Source organism: Nymphaea colorata, chromosome 5 (assembly GCF_008831285.2).
Source record: "Nymphaea colorata isolate Beijing-Zhang1983 chromosome 5, ASM883128v2, whole genome shotgun sequence".
Classification (NCBI taxonomy): Eukaryota; Viridiplantae; Streptophyta; class Magnoliopsida; order Nymphaeales; family Nymphaeaceae; genus Nymphaea; species Nymphaea colorata.
The window spans coordinates 25,338,067-25,353,903 of record NC_045142.1 but is presented as its reverse complement, the minus strand read 5'-3'; the positions used below and the strand labels follow the sequence as shown (position 1 = coordinate 25,353,903).

Here is a 15,837-nt window from a genome sequence, read left to right as displayed (position 1 = left end):
AATTCTAAGATTTGGATCGGTATCATCAACGATTCGGAGCCAGGTTAGGTATCGAAAACTTGATTGCGGGAAAAATAAGATCCAGGTGTCACATTTGGCATTAAAGTTTGCCAGCCTGACTATCCAAATATAAACTGAGGTAAGCGAGCATGAAAACTAGCTTAAATCCAGATTTAGTTTCAGCTGATATTTGGGGTCGCAACGATCCAGCTCTTGTCCAAAGCCTGCAAGTCTTTTAACTTTAAAATTTCTCAAATCTTAGTGCACCGAATCCAATCTGGATCCAACATCCAATGTCTTTTGATGTACAAGATCCAATCCGTTTGCACCCTAGCTAATACTCACGTATACAAATCAGATTTACTTATGCAAGTCTCCCACTCGACTTTTGTAGACCGACTCCAACGTCAACATCCTGATAAAGAGGACGATTTTCACCTCAACTTTCCCTTGAATAGTTTCCTCGACAATCACTTTTCTGCCCAACCCAAAGCAAACTTGTGAAAGTTAAACTCAAAAACCAGGGCGTTAGTCGGTCATTTCCATCCTTAGCCCAAGATAAAGATTAGAGGACCAATGAACGAAGAATCATAAACCTTAACGGCTCCCACCTACAGCCACCAGCTATCTATACAACAACCACCCCAAATCCTCCACCCAGAGAGAGTCGAGATCACCGGAAAATCAAATTCAATATTGTTCTTGTGAACCGCCATGCACCCCTGTGCTAGCGCCTTCGATCCCTCTTGTTACCGTGCCTATGGTTGTGCCAAGGCCTACTGCCATTCCGGCGACGCCAGCTGTGTCGCCGGTCTCGGCTTGACCCATTTGATGGTGCCGGCCACTGGCCGCGGCCATGATGTGGGTCAATCGCCATAGGTGGAGACAGGCTCCTATCAGGGCTCCAAGTTTCAAACTCAGGCCCGCCTGGGTACTCTTCCGCCTCATCACCAGGCCGGAAAATTTGACTTGGTTCTGGCCACATTGGTTGATGCTGCACTGGTGGTAAGGTGTTGTAGTTGTTCCGGCTTGCCGGGACATCTTGATCCCACATCGCACCAGCCCTCCCTGCTGCTTTGTCAGCCAACCTATTTCCAGCATCGATGGGCCGGGACTGCTTAGAACCACTCTTGTAGTGATTCACGGTAGGTACAACCGAGTTGCCGGTTCCCGGTCTCCAACCTGCCACCGGCGGCAGCGAGCGCTCAGACATCAATGCTGGCGGCGGCCGTGCTGGTGTCGGTAATAAAGGGGGTAGTAGCTGAGCAGCTGAAGAATCCTTCCCTGAATTGGAAGAGGCAGAAAGAACTGCAGCATTTAAATTGTGATTGAGCCTGTCTGCGCTGAAATGCTTAGATGGCATGCTCGATGCAGCAGAAGATGTCACTGGCGAGGCAGCGTCGGAGGCCTGAATAACCAGCAAGTTACTGTCGTGCAGTTGCAACCTCGGATTTGTAGGCGCTCGCATTTGCTTAGTTGGTGATGGCAATAAGTCTGGAGATGGGAGTGTCCCTGGAAGGTTTAAAGTAGGCATAATTTGCTGCGGCAATGTTGAACCCGAGGTTGGAGTTTGCAGCAGTGTTGAGTTGGTTAATGGAGTCGGCCGGACCATCACACCCACCTGGGGTTGCAGACCAGTTATTTCCAATGGCGAAGGCTTCACAACAACGTCTTGCACCGCGGCTTCTGATCTCCAACTGTTCGTCTGCACACCGCAGAACATTTTCAGAGTGCAAAATCACCTACAAAGTGTAACTGGAGTAGAACCAAGTTCACCATACTCACCCTTAATGGAACAGAAGGAGCGACGACATTGGGTGAAAGGGAAGGAATCTCCGACTTGTTTCCAGGCTGCGCAGAGCTGCTCCCAGTTAATCCGTTCGGAATACCAGCGTGGCCAGAATTCTTGGTCTTGAGCAGGTCAAGCAATGCAACTGTCTCTTCCTTACTCATGTTCTTGCCCTGGCCAGAAGTCAGAGCAAAGACGAGATCTGGATTCTTGAGGAGGACGGCGAGCAATTCAAGGTCCGGTTCAGCACCAACATTAGAAACAGGAGCAGCTGCGTTAACTGAGGGAACAGGTTCTGCAGCTGTAGCAACAACGTTCTTCACTTCAGAAGGAGATGGAAGCCTGGTGTCGACAAGCGACTCCTGATCGGATGGCAGTTGTTCAGCCGGGACTTCCGGCGTCAAGCTATCGTCAAAGTCCATCTCTGCATCCCAAGGTTCCCTGGGGTTGGGAGGAATGTCTTGGAGTTTACGGTAGACTGCCTCCCTCTCTCTTTTGAGACGTTGAGTCTGGACCTCTACCTCCTTGCTCTTTTCTCCTGCTCCAACTCTCCACAAGCAGTTTATCCTTATTTCTGCAATGTATACAAATTCAACTCTTAGAAGGATGATTGGCAAGTATTTTTGCTTTGGATCCTTTAGCTGCTCCAGTAACCAAAAAAGAAGTTGTGGTGTGGGAACCGGCTAATGCACCTCTGTATTTGTACAGTATTGCTTAGTTCTTCTTATCATATTAAGTTTCTCTGTTATAGTCATTTTATTCCATTTGTACGTTAAGATGGCATCAGATGAATAGTCAGGATCCTGTGGCAGCGTATTAGAAAACCATTCACTAATTTGTGTAAAAAAGGACACTTATCAGAGAGCTTTTTTGTTAGATCCAGACCCTCTGCTGCTGCTGTCCAGAGGAGTGAAAGATTCTATAATGGATCGAAGCAACCCATGGAACTGGAATAAGATGACGTCCATAAATTTCTTGACTTGAGAATCAGAGCACTTCATGTTACTGCGATCATGTATCGTACGTTCCGAAGATCAGTCTAACAGTTTGCACTGCACATACATGGTTTCCTTTCATCTTTTACATTTCCCTTACAGTGAACTTGGTACCGATAATTCTCAATAAGGTAAATTTCAGGGGCATCGGACGGGACGTTAAGAAGAGATCAAGGATGTTAGGTTCAGTATTCTCAAGCTAGCAAAGGAAGATCCCCAAGAAAAACGCAGAATCTGGTTTCATAATTTTTTCTTTTCATGGGCCTAGTTTTATATTTTTCATTGAAAATAGAGAATGTTGCAGAGAGAGGAAGCAGATCTGAAGTGCATGAGATTTAAACAGAGGCAAGTGCAGAAGGTGATGATGGCATCATCATTAGTTTTGCTGTAATTTTGGAAAGTTAGGCTTGCTGACGAACTTGGCTTTAGTTTGACCGTTCTGTAGGCTGTTGCTACTTTCCAAAATAACAAGAATTAATTTCTTCTCCGCACATCACTGCACCTGGAAAATGGAAAAAGAAAAAAAAAAACAATAGGACAAGACATTACCTGGAGGTCTCCGCCATGGAACTTTAGTTGATTCCAGCGTCTGTACGGAAAAGATGCTGCCACCAGTAGCACTTGATTCTTCTCCAACAGCCTGACCTTGGATCAAAGGGGCTCCTGTTGAAGAAACTGAGGTTGCAGCAGTGACTTTAGCAGGGTCCTTATCCTCCCCAGATCGAACTCCTTCATCTGCTTTCTGTGCCAACTTGCTGGTTCGACAAGGAAGAATATCCTTGAGGGGCAGCTTGGTTCCATTGGGGCCACCATCCTTATTGTGCTTGCTCTGCAGGAAACTTGCTCGCAGCTTTGCTTTCTGAATATCGTCGGCAGATATTGGCCTTGCCTGCACCACCCTTGTGACCTGTGAATTCCTCCCAGCGTTGGACCGACCAGGCTGCTCCACCAGCAAAACTTTTCTTTTTTCTCTTCTTTCTGAAACTGGTTAAGGAAGGACATATGCAGCCAAGATAAACCAATATGTCAAACGAAGATTCCCCAAGGCGCAAGTGCCTTAAGAAGTTCATGTGCTTCTGAGCTATCAAACAAAAAAAACTGATGACTGACATCACATGAAAGGAATTTTCTTTCGTTTTTAAACGAATTGAACCAGTGCTTTCAGAAGTTATTTCTTTGCCACCTAAATATGAACAACTGCAACTAAGTTATGGTTGCATATGGCTTCAATCTTGTCAACCTGCCTATTAACTTGGACCACAAAGGGAAGTAATAGCAGTACCAAGAGACCAGTTTACCTATTATGGAGAATGAACTCGACATTAATGTAGAAGCCAGTCAAAGCGTTAATTACCTGCTCTCTTTTTCTACACATCTGGTAAAAATAGGATTTATGCAGACATTTACTTATACATATGTTACTACACTCGGAAGCAATGCATCTAGCTGAGTATCTTAATTTTGATTGTGCTTCTTGCAATAACCGAATTCAGATCTATCCACTAAAAATGAATTTGGTTTTCAACTCCCAAGGATTCAAACTTAGAGCTCACGTTTCCAAGGATTAGAACATACAAGTCACATTACAACAGTCAATTTTGCAACAGAAGAAAACACGCAACTTAGATAATCAGCCATTGTACAGCATACTAGACCCGTGTACAATAATTCCTCACATGTGCATGTGTGTGTATATACCAAATCCTACACCATATTGTTGGGAACTTCAGACCATAGAATCTATCTCTTCGCTGACTGCTTACCAGTGACTCAGTGAGGCTCCCTCCAACGTGAAAAGAGATAAACTAAATAATCAAATTATCAGGATAGAGGCAACTTACAAGGTCAAAGATAAACGCCTCTGTTTAAAGACGTTTTCAACTTAATATATGTAAATTAATGTGCAGTTACTAATTATGAAAAAAAAATGTTCTAGTTAAGTTGATTTACAAAAACAAACTTGATTTTGACAATCAAAATTTTTGGTACTATTAGAAGACATTGATTTTTTAATGACCTAAAGAACACACGTAAACCTGAAAACTGGTTAACAAGTTTTTGTTGTTATGAGATTGATTTGTATAGCACAAACGTGAAAAGCGATTGACTTAATGTGCTTTAAATTAATCATAAGTCCACATCTGCACGGTTAGATAAAACATTCCCTGATGTAATTTCTGAAATATGCCAATTCCAGTATGTAAATCTTAGAGAGGGGCCAAAAAACATTGAAAACCAAGGGTTTAGGTTCGTCTTGTCTGGCCTATGCAACGGATTTTGGCAAATTCTTTCCAAAAACAACAGGTGTTCAGCCAAAAAGGCCAGATAACTATCTGGGCAGCCCAAATATCGGGCAGCAACTCCTAAATATTTTAGGGGTAATGGCAAGTCCAGTTCCAGTTTCCTGTCAAACAATGCCAGCATACTTACTGAACAGTATCTTGTAGTTGGCACTTGGTTCATAGAGGAACCAAAACGGACTAATACCAAAATGACCAAGACACCAGGATCCTTCAAGACCTCCTCTACCTATGATCGAACCCTTCCTTTGGCTTAAAGATCCAGATACATAATTTTCGCTGGCATGCAGAATTGATGAGTCACTCCCCTCGAATTTTAAAAAAATATGCTGAAAGAGTAGGATACGTGAAGATATACTCCGAGTAGGTTTCCTACTGGAATCATCACCGGACTCTGTAAGCAGCTTTACAAAGTGTGCAGGCTCCGCTTTCCTGATTGAAAACAAGAGAAAGAAAAGGCTTTAACTTCCACACACATACATATTCACTCCCACTCTCTCTCGAGAAGAAATTTGGCAAGTACCCTGTAAATTCTGATGTCAAAGCAAGAATGTCGTCCTGCAAACCAAACGAAATACAACTGTCAATTGATTATAAAATTGAGGTGTTCACAAAGTTGATTTAACTTAAGGCCTCAGAGACACATACAGAAATATCAATCTTTGATTGCCACGATTCATCTTTGAGGAGCTCACTTATCCTGCATGGAAAATACTGAGTGTAGTTAGAAATATGGATGGGAATGAAAGGCTTAGATGGGAGATTACGAAGGTAAGACCTCTGCATTCTTATTCTCTCTTTCTGAACGTCAGATGAGCCAGAGGCAGGTCTCATACAGGCTTGGCTCCTCACAAATAGTTTGCTCCATCTTGATAAAAGAATCCTTGCCCTGTTTGATATGTCTGATCTTCAAATTAAATGAGTTTCAAATGGTCAAGAAGTCCTTGTCAAAAATTAAATAGTAAAGAACTCAGATTTTGAGAAGTTTACACTTAGTAAGAAATGCTTGAAAACTCTATGTATCCCAACATAACTTGTGCTTAAAAGTATACCTACAGCACACTCTAACGATGATGGTAAGGTGCGACAAATTGAGATCATAACATCAGCGATGTCCAATGGGGCCTTTGTCTCTCGTCCATGTCGTCAATATTAAATCCATAAGGAACAACAAAATATGACGTATTGCTTCTACTGCTACTTTTAAGTTTCAAGCCTTCTGTGATCCCATGCAGAGGGGAAGGGGGGGGAGAGAGAGAGAGAGAGAGGGAGGGAGGCAAGCGACATCTCTTGTTCGCTTTTTTTCTATTTTAACAAACGACAATTGCAAGTGTTTTCATCCATAATCCGCTTCTTGGAATTATAGATCCAGTGATGCATCCGGTCTAAATTGTGGGTAAAATTATTTTCAGGGAATTTTATATTCAGCAATGCACCATCATATTTAAGAAACAGGCATGAGAAAATCATTTCCTTTCAGATGAGATTGGGTGACAAAACTTATGCGAATACTTAGCAGTTTAAATACAGAACTTGTCATGTCCAAGAGTAGCAGTTTGATCTCGCCGACTGGAAGTGTAACAAGCTCCAGGTAAAGTATCGCTTAGAGATCATTTCCTTGGTGCTGTTCATGCCAAGCACCAGAATGAACCAGCAAACAACAATTACTTTACAGTAGCATTCAACTAGAGAAATGTCAACTAAACTCTAAAGCTGATCCAAGTCCAGTTTCTCTTCTGTTTTTCAATTGGCACTGACCTTTACCCTTTTTTATCAGATTATGTCAAGAGAGAGAGAGAGAGAGAAAAAGAGAGAGACGGTGAGGTGGTTGGTTTGTTGATCAATTAAATAGTACGTATGGCAATGAAGCATCACCACTTTAATACATTGAGAATTGGGATTCTCGAAGGAAACAAAATTCTAGATCATCATAAATGGAATTGTTATTACTGGACAGGAATCCCTCCCGTTACTGCATTACAAATTGGGGCTCTTGAAGGGCCCCCGTTCCCCTTGCTAAGAATTATAATTCTGTTGGATGAACGGCTTGAGTAACTTCAGGATATACAAATTAGGCCCACTATTTTTTCTTCAAATACATGCACCAACCAATAATAAGTGTTTAGACCCAGTAAATTGCTCCACTTAGATCAACTGGAAACAAGTGATCCAAAACCAAGGAGTAACAGACTTTTGACAGGAAGAATATTAAAACCAGTTTTAAACTATTAGCAAATAAATTTAGATACATGGATCATAATAATTTTTAGGTATGAACAACTGGACCCTCCCCACCCCCCACCCCCCCTCCCAACCCCAACAATCTCCCTCCCAACCCCCCAACCAAAGAACACCAAATTGGCAGTCTTAGCATGAAATGGCATCTTGACAGACATAACTTCCGTGCAATGTAATACAAATAGGGAAACTCGGTTATGCAGGAAAGAAGAAGCTGCATGACAGTGATTTGAAAGTAAAAAAATAATAGAAAAAGTCAAAGAATAAAAAGAAGCCAAATTCTTGAATATCAACAGAATGTAACCGAGCTGCAAGCTGGGCAGCAGCATCGCTCAACATGACAAACAAAGCAGCGAAAAAAAGAAGGGAATAGCTGCCTAATGGGGGTAATACTGGACATCATATGTTCATGGAAAATAGATGGATTGGAAAAACATCTGTGACAAAAGTTCCTGAGGATCAGGCAATCAAGTTAGTGCAGCACCAACCATCCAGATTGCCTTGGACCAGAGAAGGGCTTGGTCAGTTGGGTTCTTGAACAACCTAAAAGTCACCTGACCTGACCAGTTAAGAGAATAAGTCACGAGCCATATAAACCAACATTTGGTCAACCAGGCAAACAATAATACAGAGCAGAACCAGGCTGGAAGTGGAACCAAACAAAAAAAGTCTAATAGAATGTAGTTGAAGTTAAAGTTAAACCCATGCATCACAAAGAATGTTTTCCCTTCAGCCAAACAATCTTCCAAAGTTTTTTGTTCCGAGGGTCAAACACAATACTTTTGTATCCTCGACTTAGCAAAGATAGAACGATCTGAGAAAAAGTAGCCACGCATTTCACTCCAAATGAGTAGCCTACCAGCAGACTGCCATTCAACAGTTAGCTCTATTTTTTAATTCCCAGAAAACTATAAGAGGAATATTATCCAGTGGACATCAAAACCGTGGTTGTGGTACCAGCAGCTTGAGGCTAAGGAAAAGGAATTTTTGAATGTGTGGCGACTGTTAGAAGCACAAAATATAGAAACTTTCACTGCACAGCATCGTAATCAATGCCAATGTGAATATTACTGACAGTTATTCAATATTAAGTATCATCAAACAATACCTGATGTTCGATAAAACCTAAGCCTGTTAACAATCTGCAATATGGTCGACATTTGTACTGGAAGAACTTTGTGCAGAGGTAGATGACAGAGGACCTGTATAACCATTACAACTTATAATAAAGAGATTTGATAGCCGTAATAAATCTAACAAATAAATGTAGTAAATGCAGGTAACCTTCAATATGACAACAAGGACGGTTGTTTGCTCTTCAGTTGCTGCCAGACTCAACCATTCCTCTAATATCACCATACCTCCTTTCGTCAAAAACCTGCCAATTGGCACAGAATCATCGACATGACAGAATAGTACACCATGGAAAGCCTAATTCAAGAATAAATGGCGCCAATACCACTGCAGTACTGCTGAATTCTGTATTTGAAGAATCCACTCCATCAGCTTCACCTGACCAGAAAATGTATCTTCTTTTCTCATTAAAGAAAAGACATTCTCAAGGAAATTTTTATCGGAAGGTTCAGATCCAGGCACTGTTTCCTCTTGTAACAAACAAGAAGAGCTGGTTTCAACAGTTTTTAGCTCTGAAGATGTCTCAGGAACTTGAGCACTGCCAGAAAGGTCATGTTCTGCAACAATTGACTGTGCATCATGAGTTGACCTAGATGTATTAAGTTTAACTGCCTCTTCATGTGATGCCTTCACAAGCTTTCTAACTTTAGACCGCTGACCAGCAAAAAACTGTTTCACCTGCAAAGTCAGGAAGTTCAGAACTTGCTACATTTTCTGTCAATATGAAAACATAATTCTCATACAAGATTCAGAAGATAAAGGGCTGGAAGGTAATGGCAAAAATGTAGGATGTGAGAATTACCACATGCAAGTGACTATGCATGGCTTAATGGGGCTTCAAAGTAAGGTTCAGACTTCAACAACATACTGATAGAACTAATCCAAACATAATTGAAAAAAAGTAACAAAGTCCAGCATGAAACTCATCTTTATCAGTTGGTTGGGTGGAATCCACCAAAAAACGTTATGTAAAACAAATATCACCACATGAGGCACATGAAAAGTGGGATGGTTTTCCTGGGGCACTAAACAACAGAAGAGTTGCTGAATGCCCGTGCCCGTGGATTCAGAATCTATATGTGCACTGAAATTCTAAAACATATAAGAATCCAACCTATATGCAAAGTCAATCCACATTCACATTTAAAACGGCATAAATCAGAACTGAATCAGCCTGATTTCTTCGCATGATTCCATTTATCTAACTAGAGTAATTAACCAGTTTCAGGTCATTCAAATGTCCAACCCAAAAGCAAGCACTTGGTATCCCTATGAGAAGGCCGATATTTTATAAATGAGCGTGGAACAGTAACTGCTGAAATCACACAGAATAGCTTCCACCTTTTCTTGTGTGAAACATTAGTGCTAGAAAATCTTGCAAATTCAAAGTATTCCAGACAGTGAGAACTTAGCAACCAAGAGGAAGATGAAAACAATAAACATGTAATCAAGAAAAACATCCAAAGAAAATCAGAATTATAGATGGTCCAACAGCTTGATCATGCAAAATAACTGTTTTATCATTTTCAAGCACATGAAAAACTGCACTCAAATAAATATCATTGCAATAATATGATCAATATAGAAATGGTATATTTTATACTTGAACTTGAATTTGTAATCTCCAGGCCAGCATATTCCAAGTCTGTACAATAGCAGAAAGAAACACTATACTGTAAAGAGGAAATCAAGTCAAGTAGGAATAAGAGGGAGAACACATACTTGAGTAACAGTTATACCATAAAGAGCGACAATTTCACGCATCTCCTTCTTTGTAATGTTATCTTTTATAGAGAAGACCGACTGCATATACTTTATTGCTTTAGGATTTACCAAGTCTCTTGGTCTTTTTCCTGCCAAGAAAAGTAAAACATATGAACCAATATTTAGCGACCTTATAACCAGAAAAACAACTAAAGTTCCTATTTTTGAACCTCAAAGAATAATGGATAAAGTTCACGCAAAGAAAAAAAGACATAATGGCACATAAGGGCCATACACATAGTGGTCTATATTCCAGGATGCTGGGGAAGGATGGACCGTGCATGGTCCTACCCTTCTGTCGTCTACCATAAATGACTGCCCAGCACTCAAACCCTTCTATGTCACTCTGCAAACCAAACACTGTAACATCACTCCACAATGAGGCCCTTAAGTCATCATTGTTACATGTGACAAGCAATTCATCTACCCAATTCAAATAGAACCAATCCACGAAACCTGTGGATCGCCTCTGAGAGGATTTCCTTAAGTTGTCCAATATAAACATAAATGTCCAAGTACAAAGCAGCAGAAATGGTGTTTGTACACAAAGAAATTATGTAAAAAGGGATCTCCCGTTTGTGAGAAGATTGTTTCCTTTTACTCATGGCAAAAGAATTATACTTCACTTCCTAAGTTCTGCATATGGGATGATTTTCAGTATCAACAGATCCTGTCTCAGGTGGGGAGGTCAGGAGAAGTTTAGGAACAGTAGCAGAAGGGAGAGGGTTGCTCGGCCCAAGCTGACATTTTCAATCATTGAAGCTTTATGTTAAAAACTCACTAACATCCCTTTTGCCCTCTCCCTGAAAATTTGGGAGAGGAAATCATTTCAGTTACGGTTCAGAAATCTTCCAACAAATCCAAGCATGAAATGGAAATATGCAACCCAGCGTAGCTCCTGTAAGGGATCACAGCAAAATACATGCACAGGTTTGGATGCATATGCCAGACTAAAAATTTGGAATTGAATTGTGCTCACCTATTTTAATAGACAGTGCACCAGCTGCCTGCAAAAAGAGGTCATACAAAAATGTCAGTTCCAATACCATGTCGTGTGTATAACAATGATGTACACTGGAGCCCTCGAATAGAATATTACACAAGGACATGCATTTTGATTAAGTAGAACAGAAAATCCACAATCACAAATCAAAATCCGAAAGAAAAGGAAAAAGAAAAGGTTCGATTAAGGAATTAATGCAACAACCAATCAAGGAGATTGTCACAGAAAGACTAACGCCTTCCTAAGGCATTATTCGCCCATTACAACTAACAATAAGCTCAAAATGCGACAACTTGATACATCAAGAACATCAAAGCAAATGGGGCTTTCACTATCATCCATATAAATGCAAAATCTCACATTCTCAAGCCTTTCTCAGGTGAGGTTGAAACTTTTTTACGCAAGCTGCAACAAACAACCGAAGCGCAATAAATCCCAAAACGAACATCCAACTCCCACAGCTACGAACTCCCCATCTCTCACAATGCATGCCGCGCTACTTCGGACGAAGCTCCAACATAACACGATTAGGGCGGAGTCGAACACATCCCAGAAGATGTATTCAAGTAAAATTTATACTTATAAAAGAAACCCTAATTCCCGTCCAATAAGTAAGCAAGAACCATGCAAATGCAATCGAGAAACTTTACCAAATACCTTCAGAAAAAGGCCCATAACGAAAAACAAAGATTACAAGGCATTAACGAACCCATAAACCCTACCATCTCCTGAGACAACGGATTGACTCCGGTGAGCTTGCACTGCATGACGACGATCTTCTGAAGCTGCTCAATCTGGCCATGGAAGAGCTCCCTTTGCGATTCCAGCAACCTCTGGAACGACTCCGGCGTCGTCCCCATGTCTAATTCCGCGAGCTCCGCGGCCATGTCCTTCTCCATGACTGCGACTGGGACACAGCACGCGATGATAATGGGAAAGATGTCGATTATTAGGGTTTCGACGATAAGAGAAAAGAAGGAAATGCAAGAGATACGGAAGCCATGAATGAGATAACGAAGACGCAGAGGCAATGCAACGGGAAGAACGGGAAAAGGGAGGAAGAGGGATCCATATCTCCCAGAGAGGAAGAGAGAGAGAGAGAGTTGCAGAAGCAAGAAATCGGCGAGATGGGTCAAACAACCTTACCGCTAGCGGTCGGAACAAAGAACCCTCCCGGCGGTTATCGGGATCCTTGGCCTCCTGTTTAAACTGCCGCACATATCTTAAAACCGGTAGCGGTAAATCGAAAGCAAGCCTCGAGCTTCCCCTTGGTTTCCATGTTTTTGGAAAACCCCACAATCATGAACATCCTTTTAATTTCTTTTTTTTCAAAAGGAACAAAAAAAGGCACTTCATTGATTAAACTTCTCATCAACAAGAAATTATTTTTAGTACTAATATCTTAAGCAAGCGATTACCCGCAAACCAATGTTTCTTTCATTTCCATGTTTCAAATTTCCTTAATCAAAATTTACCTTAATTAAACTTTACATGTTAAATTTTTTCAAAAAAGGTTGGTTTGGCCCCTCTAAATTTTTTGAAAAATATGGATTTGTCCATGTGAAAAAAAAAAAAAATCAAAAAATTTATTAGTGAATCGCATGACTGTTCAACCCCTTTAAAAAGAATGAAATCTTCATTCCACCTTGCTTTCAAAACATTGCAACGTGCGCACATGTGCACAAGCATTCTAGAGTGAGATCCAAGCATTGTGAGTAAAAGCCTACCTATAGTTAAGTTTGAGAACTTTACTTAAGATCAGAGGCAGAGGTGGGGGGCCTGCAGGACCTATGCGCTCCCTTTCAATTAAAAATAAATATAAAAAGATTTACTTATAAATAAAAGAGTTTAATTTATACATAAAAATTAAAATATTTTGATTCTTGTTAAAATTTTGAAACTATAATTTGACTCATTGAACGAAAATTTTGTAGCTCCCCTCATGCTAAATATATTGTTACTTTACACACTATAAGTCATTTGTAGTTAGCTAGGAGAAAGTGAGCTACAACGTCTTAAACTTCTTGATAAGCTTGAGTCCGGCTTGAAAAAAAAGTCACCGGCCGGTTCGGGTGAACCCAATAAATTTTTTAATATTTATTTTTATTAATTTATATATATAATATTTTATTGTGATTAAATATATATACATATATTATTTATAGAACAACATCAAACTTGACTTTACAATACAGCGTTGAGCTTGAGCTCGACTTATTTAACTTGCTTTTATTAACCACGGCTCGTTTTTTTATTTTAACTTGTTAATTTGTTTAACTTGTTTAACTGCTACTAGTTTAACCGTACTTTCATTATATTTGAGCGTTCATTGTGTAGTAGAGCCAAGTGGAGTTTAACGAGTCAAAGTTCAAACTTGACTCGTTTAACATTTTGAGCATACTTTTGAATTCGAGCTCGACACGAGTTTTGACCAACATATTTGAGTCATGCTGGCTTTAGAGTAATAATGAATTGTTATCTTTTCAGTCCTCAATTATGTGTAGTAGAATTATGTCATGGTCTTACATGTGAAAATCAAACTAATATCGAAGTCACACTCACATATATGTATATATCTCGTGGAACCTCTCATAGCACATTGCTAGATGTAGCAACAATATTTTCATATATTAAACTTTAATGAGAATCATTGCAGATGTGGAAGTGGAGTTATTTTTAAATAATAAAAAATACCATCAAAAGAGAACAATGAGAGAGAAAAAATACACATGTTTCCTTAAACGAAATTTGTGTCACATTTAAAGGGTATTTTAGACTATTAAAAAATAACTTGACATCTATATTTGCAACTTAGATGCTTCTCGTTAAGTTTAACATATTGGGCATATTGGGCTTTAGAAACTTTTTATTTTCTAATATATATATATATATATATATATATATATATACATGTGTGTACGTGTGCACATATATATATATATATATATATACATGTGTGTACGTATGCACACATGTATATGTATGTGTATATATATATATATAACCTTTTAAGTGCAAGACCAATCATCTTTTTAATATGTAAGTATATATATATATATATATATGACCTTTTAAATGCAAGACCATTGATCTTTCTAATATGTAGGTATGAGAGAAAATCAAAGCAAAAAGTTGTTAGTTAATGTTAGATGATTAAAATATATTATCCTTTTTTTTCTTTGATTTTTCTGAACTTCCAACGGCTAAGATGATTTTTACAAGACTTGCACATGAGGGTCAAGATCTTAGTTTTTTCAGGGTTTTAGAATAACTTATAAATTTATTTTTATACATATAAAGGATGTTAGTTTTTTCAGGGGTTTGAGAATAACTTATAAATTTATTTTTATACATATAAAGGATGTATAGGTTCATGTATTGGAAAAAGGGGACTGAAGTAAACAAAATTTTCTATGAATTGGTATGTTTTAGAAATTTCGCACTTATTGGGAGGTACTTTCTTTTACTCGAGGCCTGCAAAGACAGGTACCAGACACATTAAATCGGTTGCAAATAAGCACCGGTTCAATAAATAAAAAAAGATACAAATTAAAAAATGAAATGAAAACCAAGTCGTAAATGACAATCGATAAAAATGCAAGTCAAATAAGAGAAGGAAAGAGCAGAGCTAAAGTAAGTGCTTGAGGCAAATGTTCGGACGTTTGTTTGTTGGACGAGAGAGACAGAGGAGATGGGGGATTCACTTAACCTCAGGGGTGAACAACGCTCGTACTCACACCGACTTCGAGCCGAGTCATTTGCTTAATGAATCGAGCTCGAGTTGACTCGTTCAAATAATTGAGTTGAGTTTGAACTCAACATCTAACTGCCGAGTCGAGCTCGAGTTTTAATCAAGTCGATATATTGCAACGAGTTTACAAGTTTGTCAAGCCTTAATAGAGTCGAGCTCGAGATCAACATGCAACCATGAATAAAAATTATATTCAAACGAGTTCGTCGAGCCTTAATTGAGTCGAACTTGAGCTCAACACGTAACGACAAATATCAATTATATTCAAACGAGTTTGTCGAGGTAGAAGTCAACAGGTAACTACCAAGTCGAACTCAAGTTGCTTTTGTCGAGCTATTCTCGGGTCCGGCTCGAGCTCGAGGTTTCATTAGTCGAGCTCAGTTCGAGCTGACTGAACTCGGACTCGACTCAGCTCGTGTTTACCCCTACTTAACTTTCATAATGGTACCTTTAACCCTAATCTCAACATTCTTCAATATCATCAAGATAACACTTTTCAATATTTGAACTGAGAATGTGGCTATAACACACCACCCAATCCAACCTGTTGCCTGGCGCCTCAAGTGGTCCTCAATTCTAATATTAAGGACAAGAGAGAGAGGAGGAGAGAGAGAGAAGAGAAGGAAAAGAAATAAAAAGGGTGGAGGGGTCCGGAGACAAGATTCGATCTGCTTAACATCTACCACGTCATCCTTAATTCTAATATCAACACTTTTCAATACTATCAATAACACTTTTTAAAATTTGAATTGAGAATTTGATTATAACATGCCACCCAATCAAACAGGGTGCGCTACCCATTATTTGTTGACAAAAAAAAAACACTAAAAGAAGAGAGCATGGGAAAACAAAGTATGAAAAGA

The 15,837-nt window shown here is 39.6% G+C and overlaps 1 protein-coding gene across 2 annotated transcripts; it reads right to left on the bottom strand.

Annotated features, from left to right (window-relative positions):
- Positions 1–157: 157 nt before the first annotated feature.
- Positions 158–12,501, bottom strand: LOC116254571 (homeobox protein LUMINIDEPENDENS). Of its 2 annotated transcripts, none has more exons than XM_031630040.2 (14): positions 12,370–12,501; positions 11,946–12,130; positions 11,200–11,227; positions 10,179–10,309; positions 8,782–9,134; positions 8,607–8,700; positions 8,431–8,524; positions 5,863–5,986; positions 5,733–5,784; positions 5,608–5,642; positions 5,431–5,516; positions 3,334–3,762; positions 1,786–2,363; positions 158–1,705 (listed from the first exon to the last, which is right to left on the bottom strand). In XM_031630040.2, exons 2-14 carry the CDS (start codon positions 12,120–12,122, stop codon positions 728–730), a joined length of 3,159 nt encoding a protein of 1,052 aa, XP_031485900.1. In that variant the 5' UTR covers positions 12,123–12,130; positions 12,370–12,501; the 3' UTR covers positions 158–727. The 2 variants fall into 2 exon arrangements, with proteins under 2 accessions (XP_031485900.1, XP_031485901.1); XM_031630041.2 differs by having other exon boundaries at positions 12,365–12,433.
- Between the last annotated feature and the right edge of the window lie 3,336 nt (positions 12,502–15,837).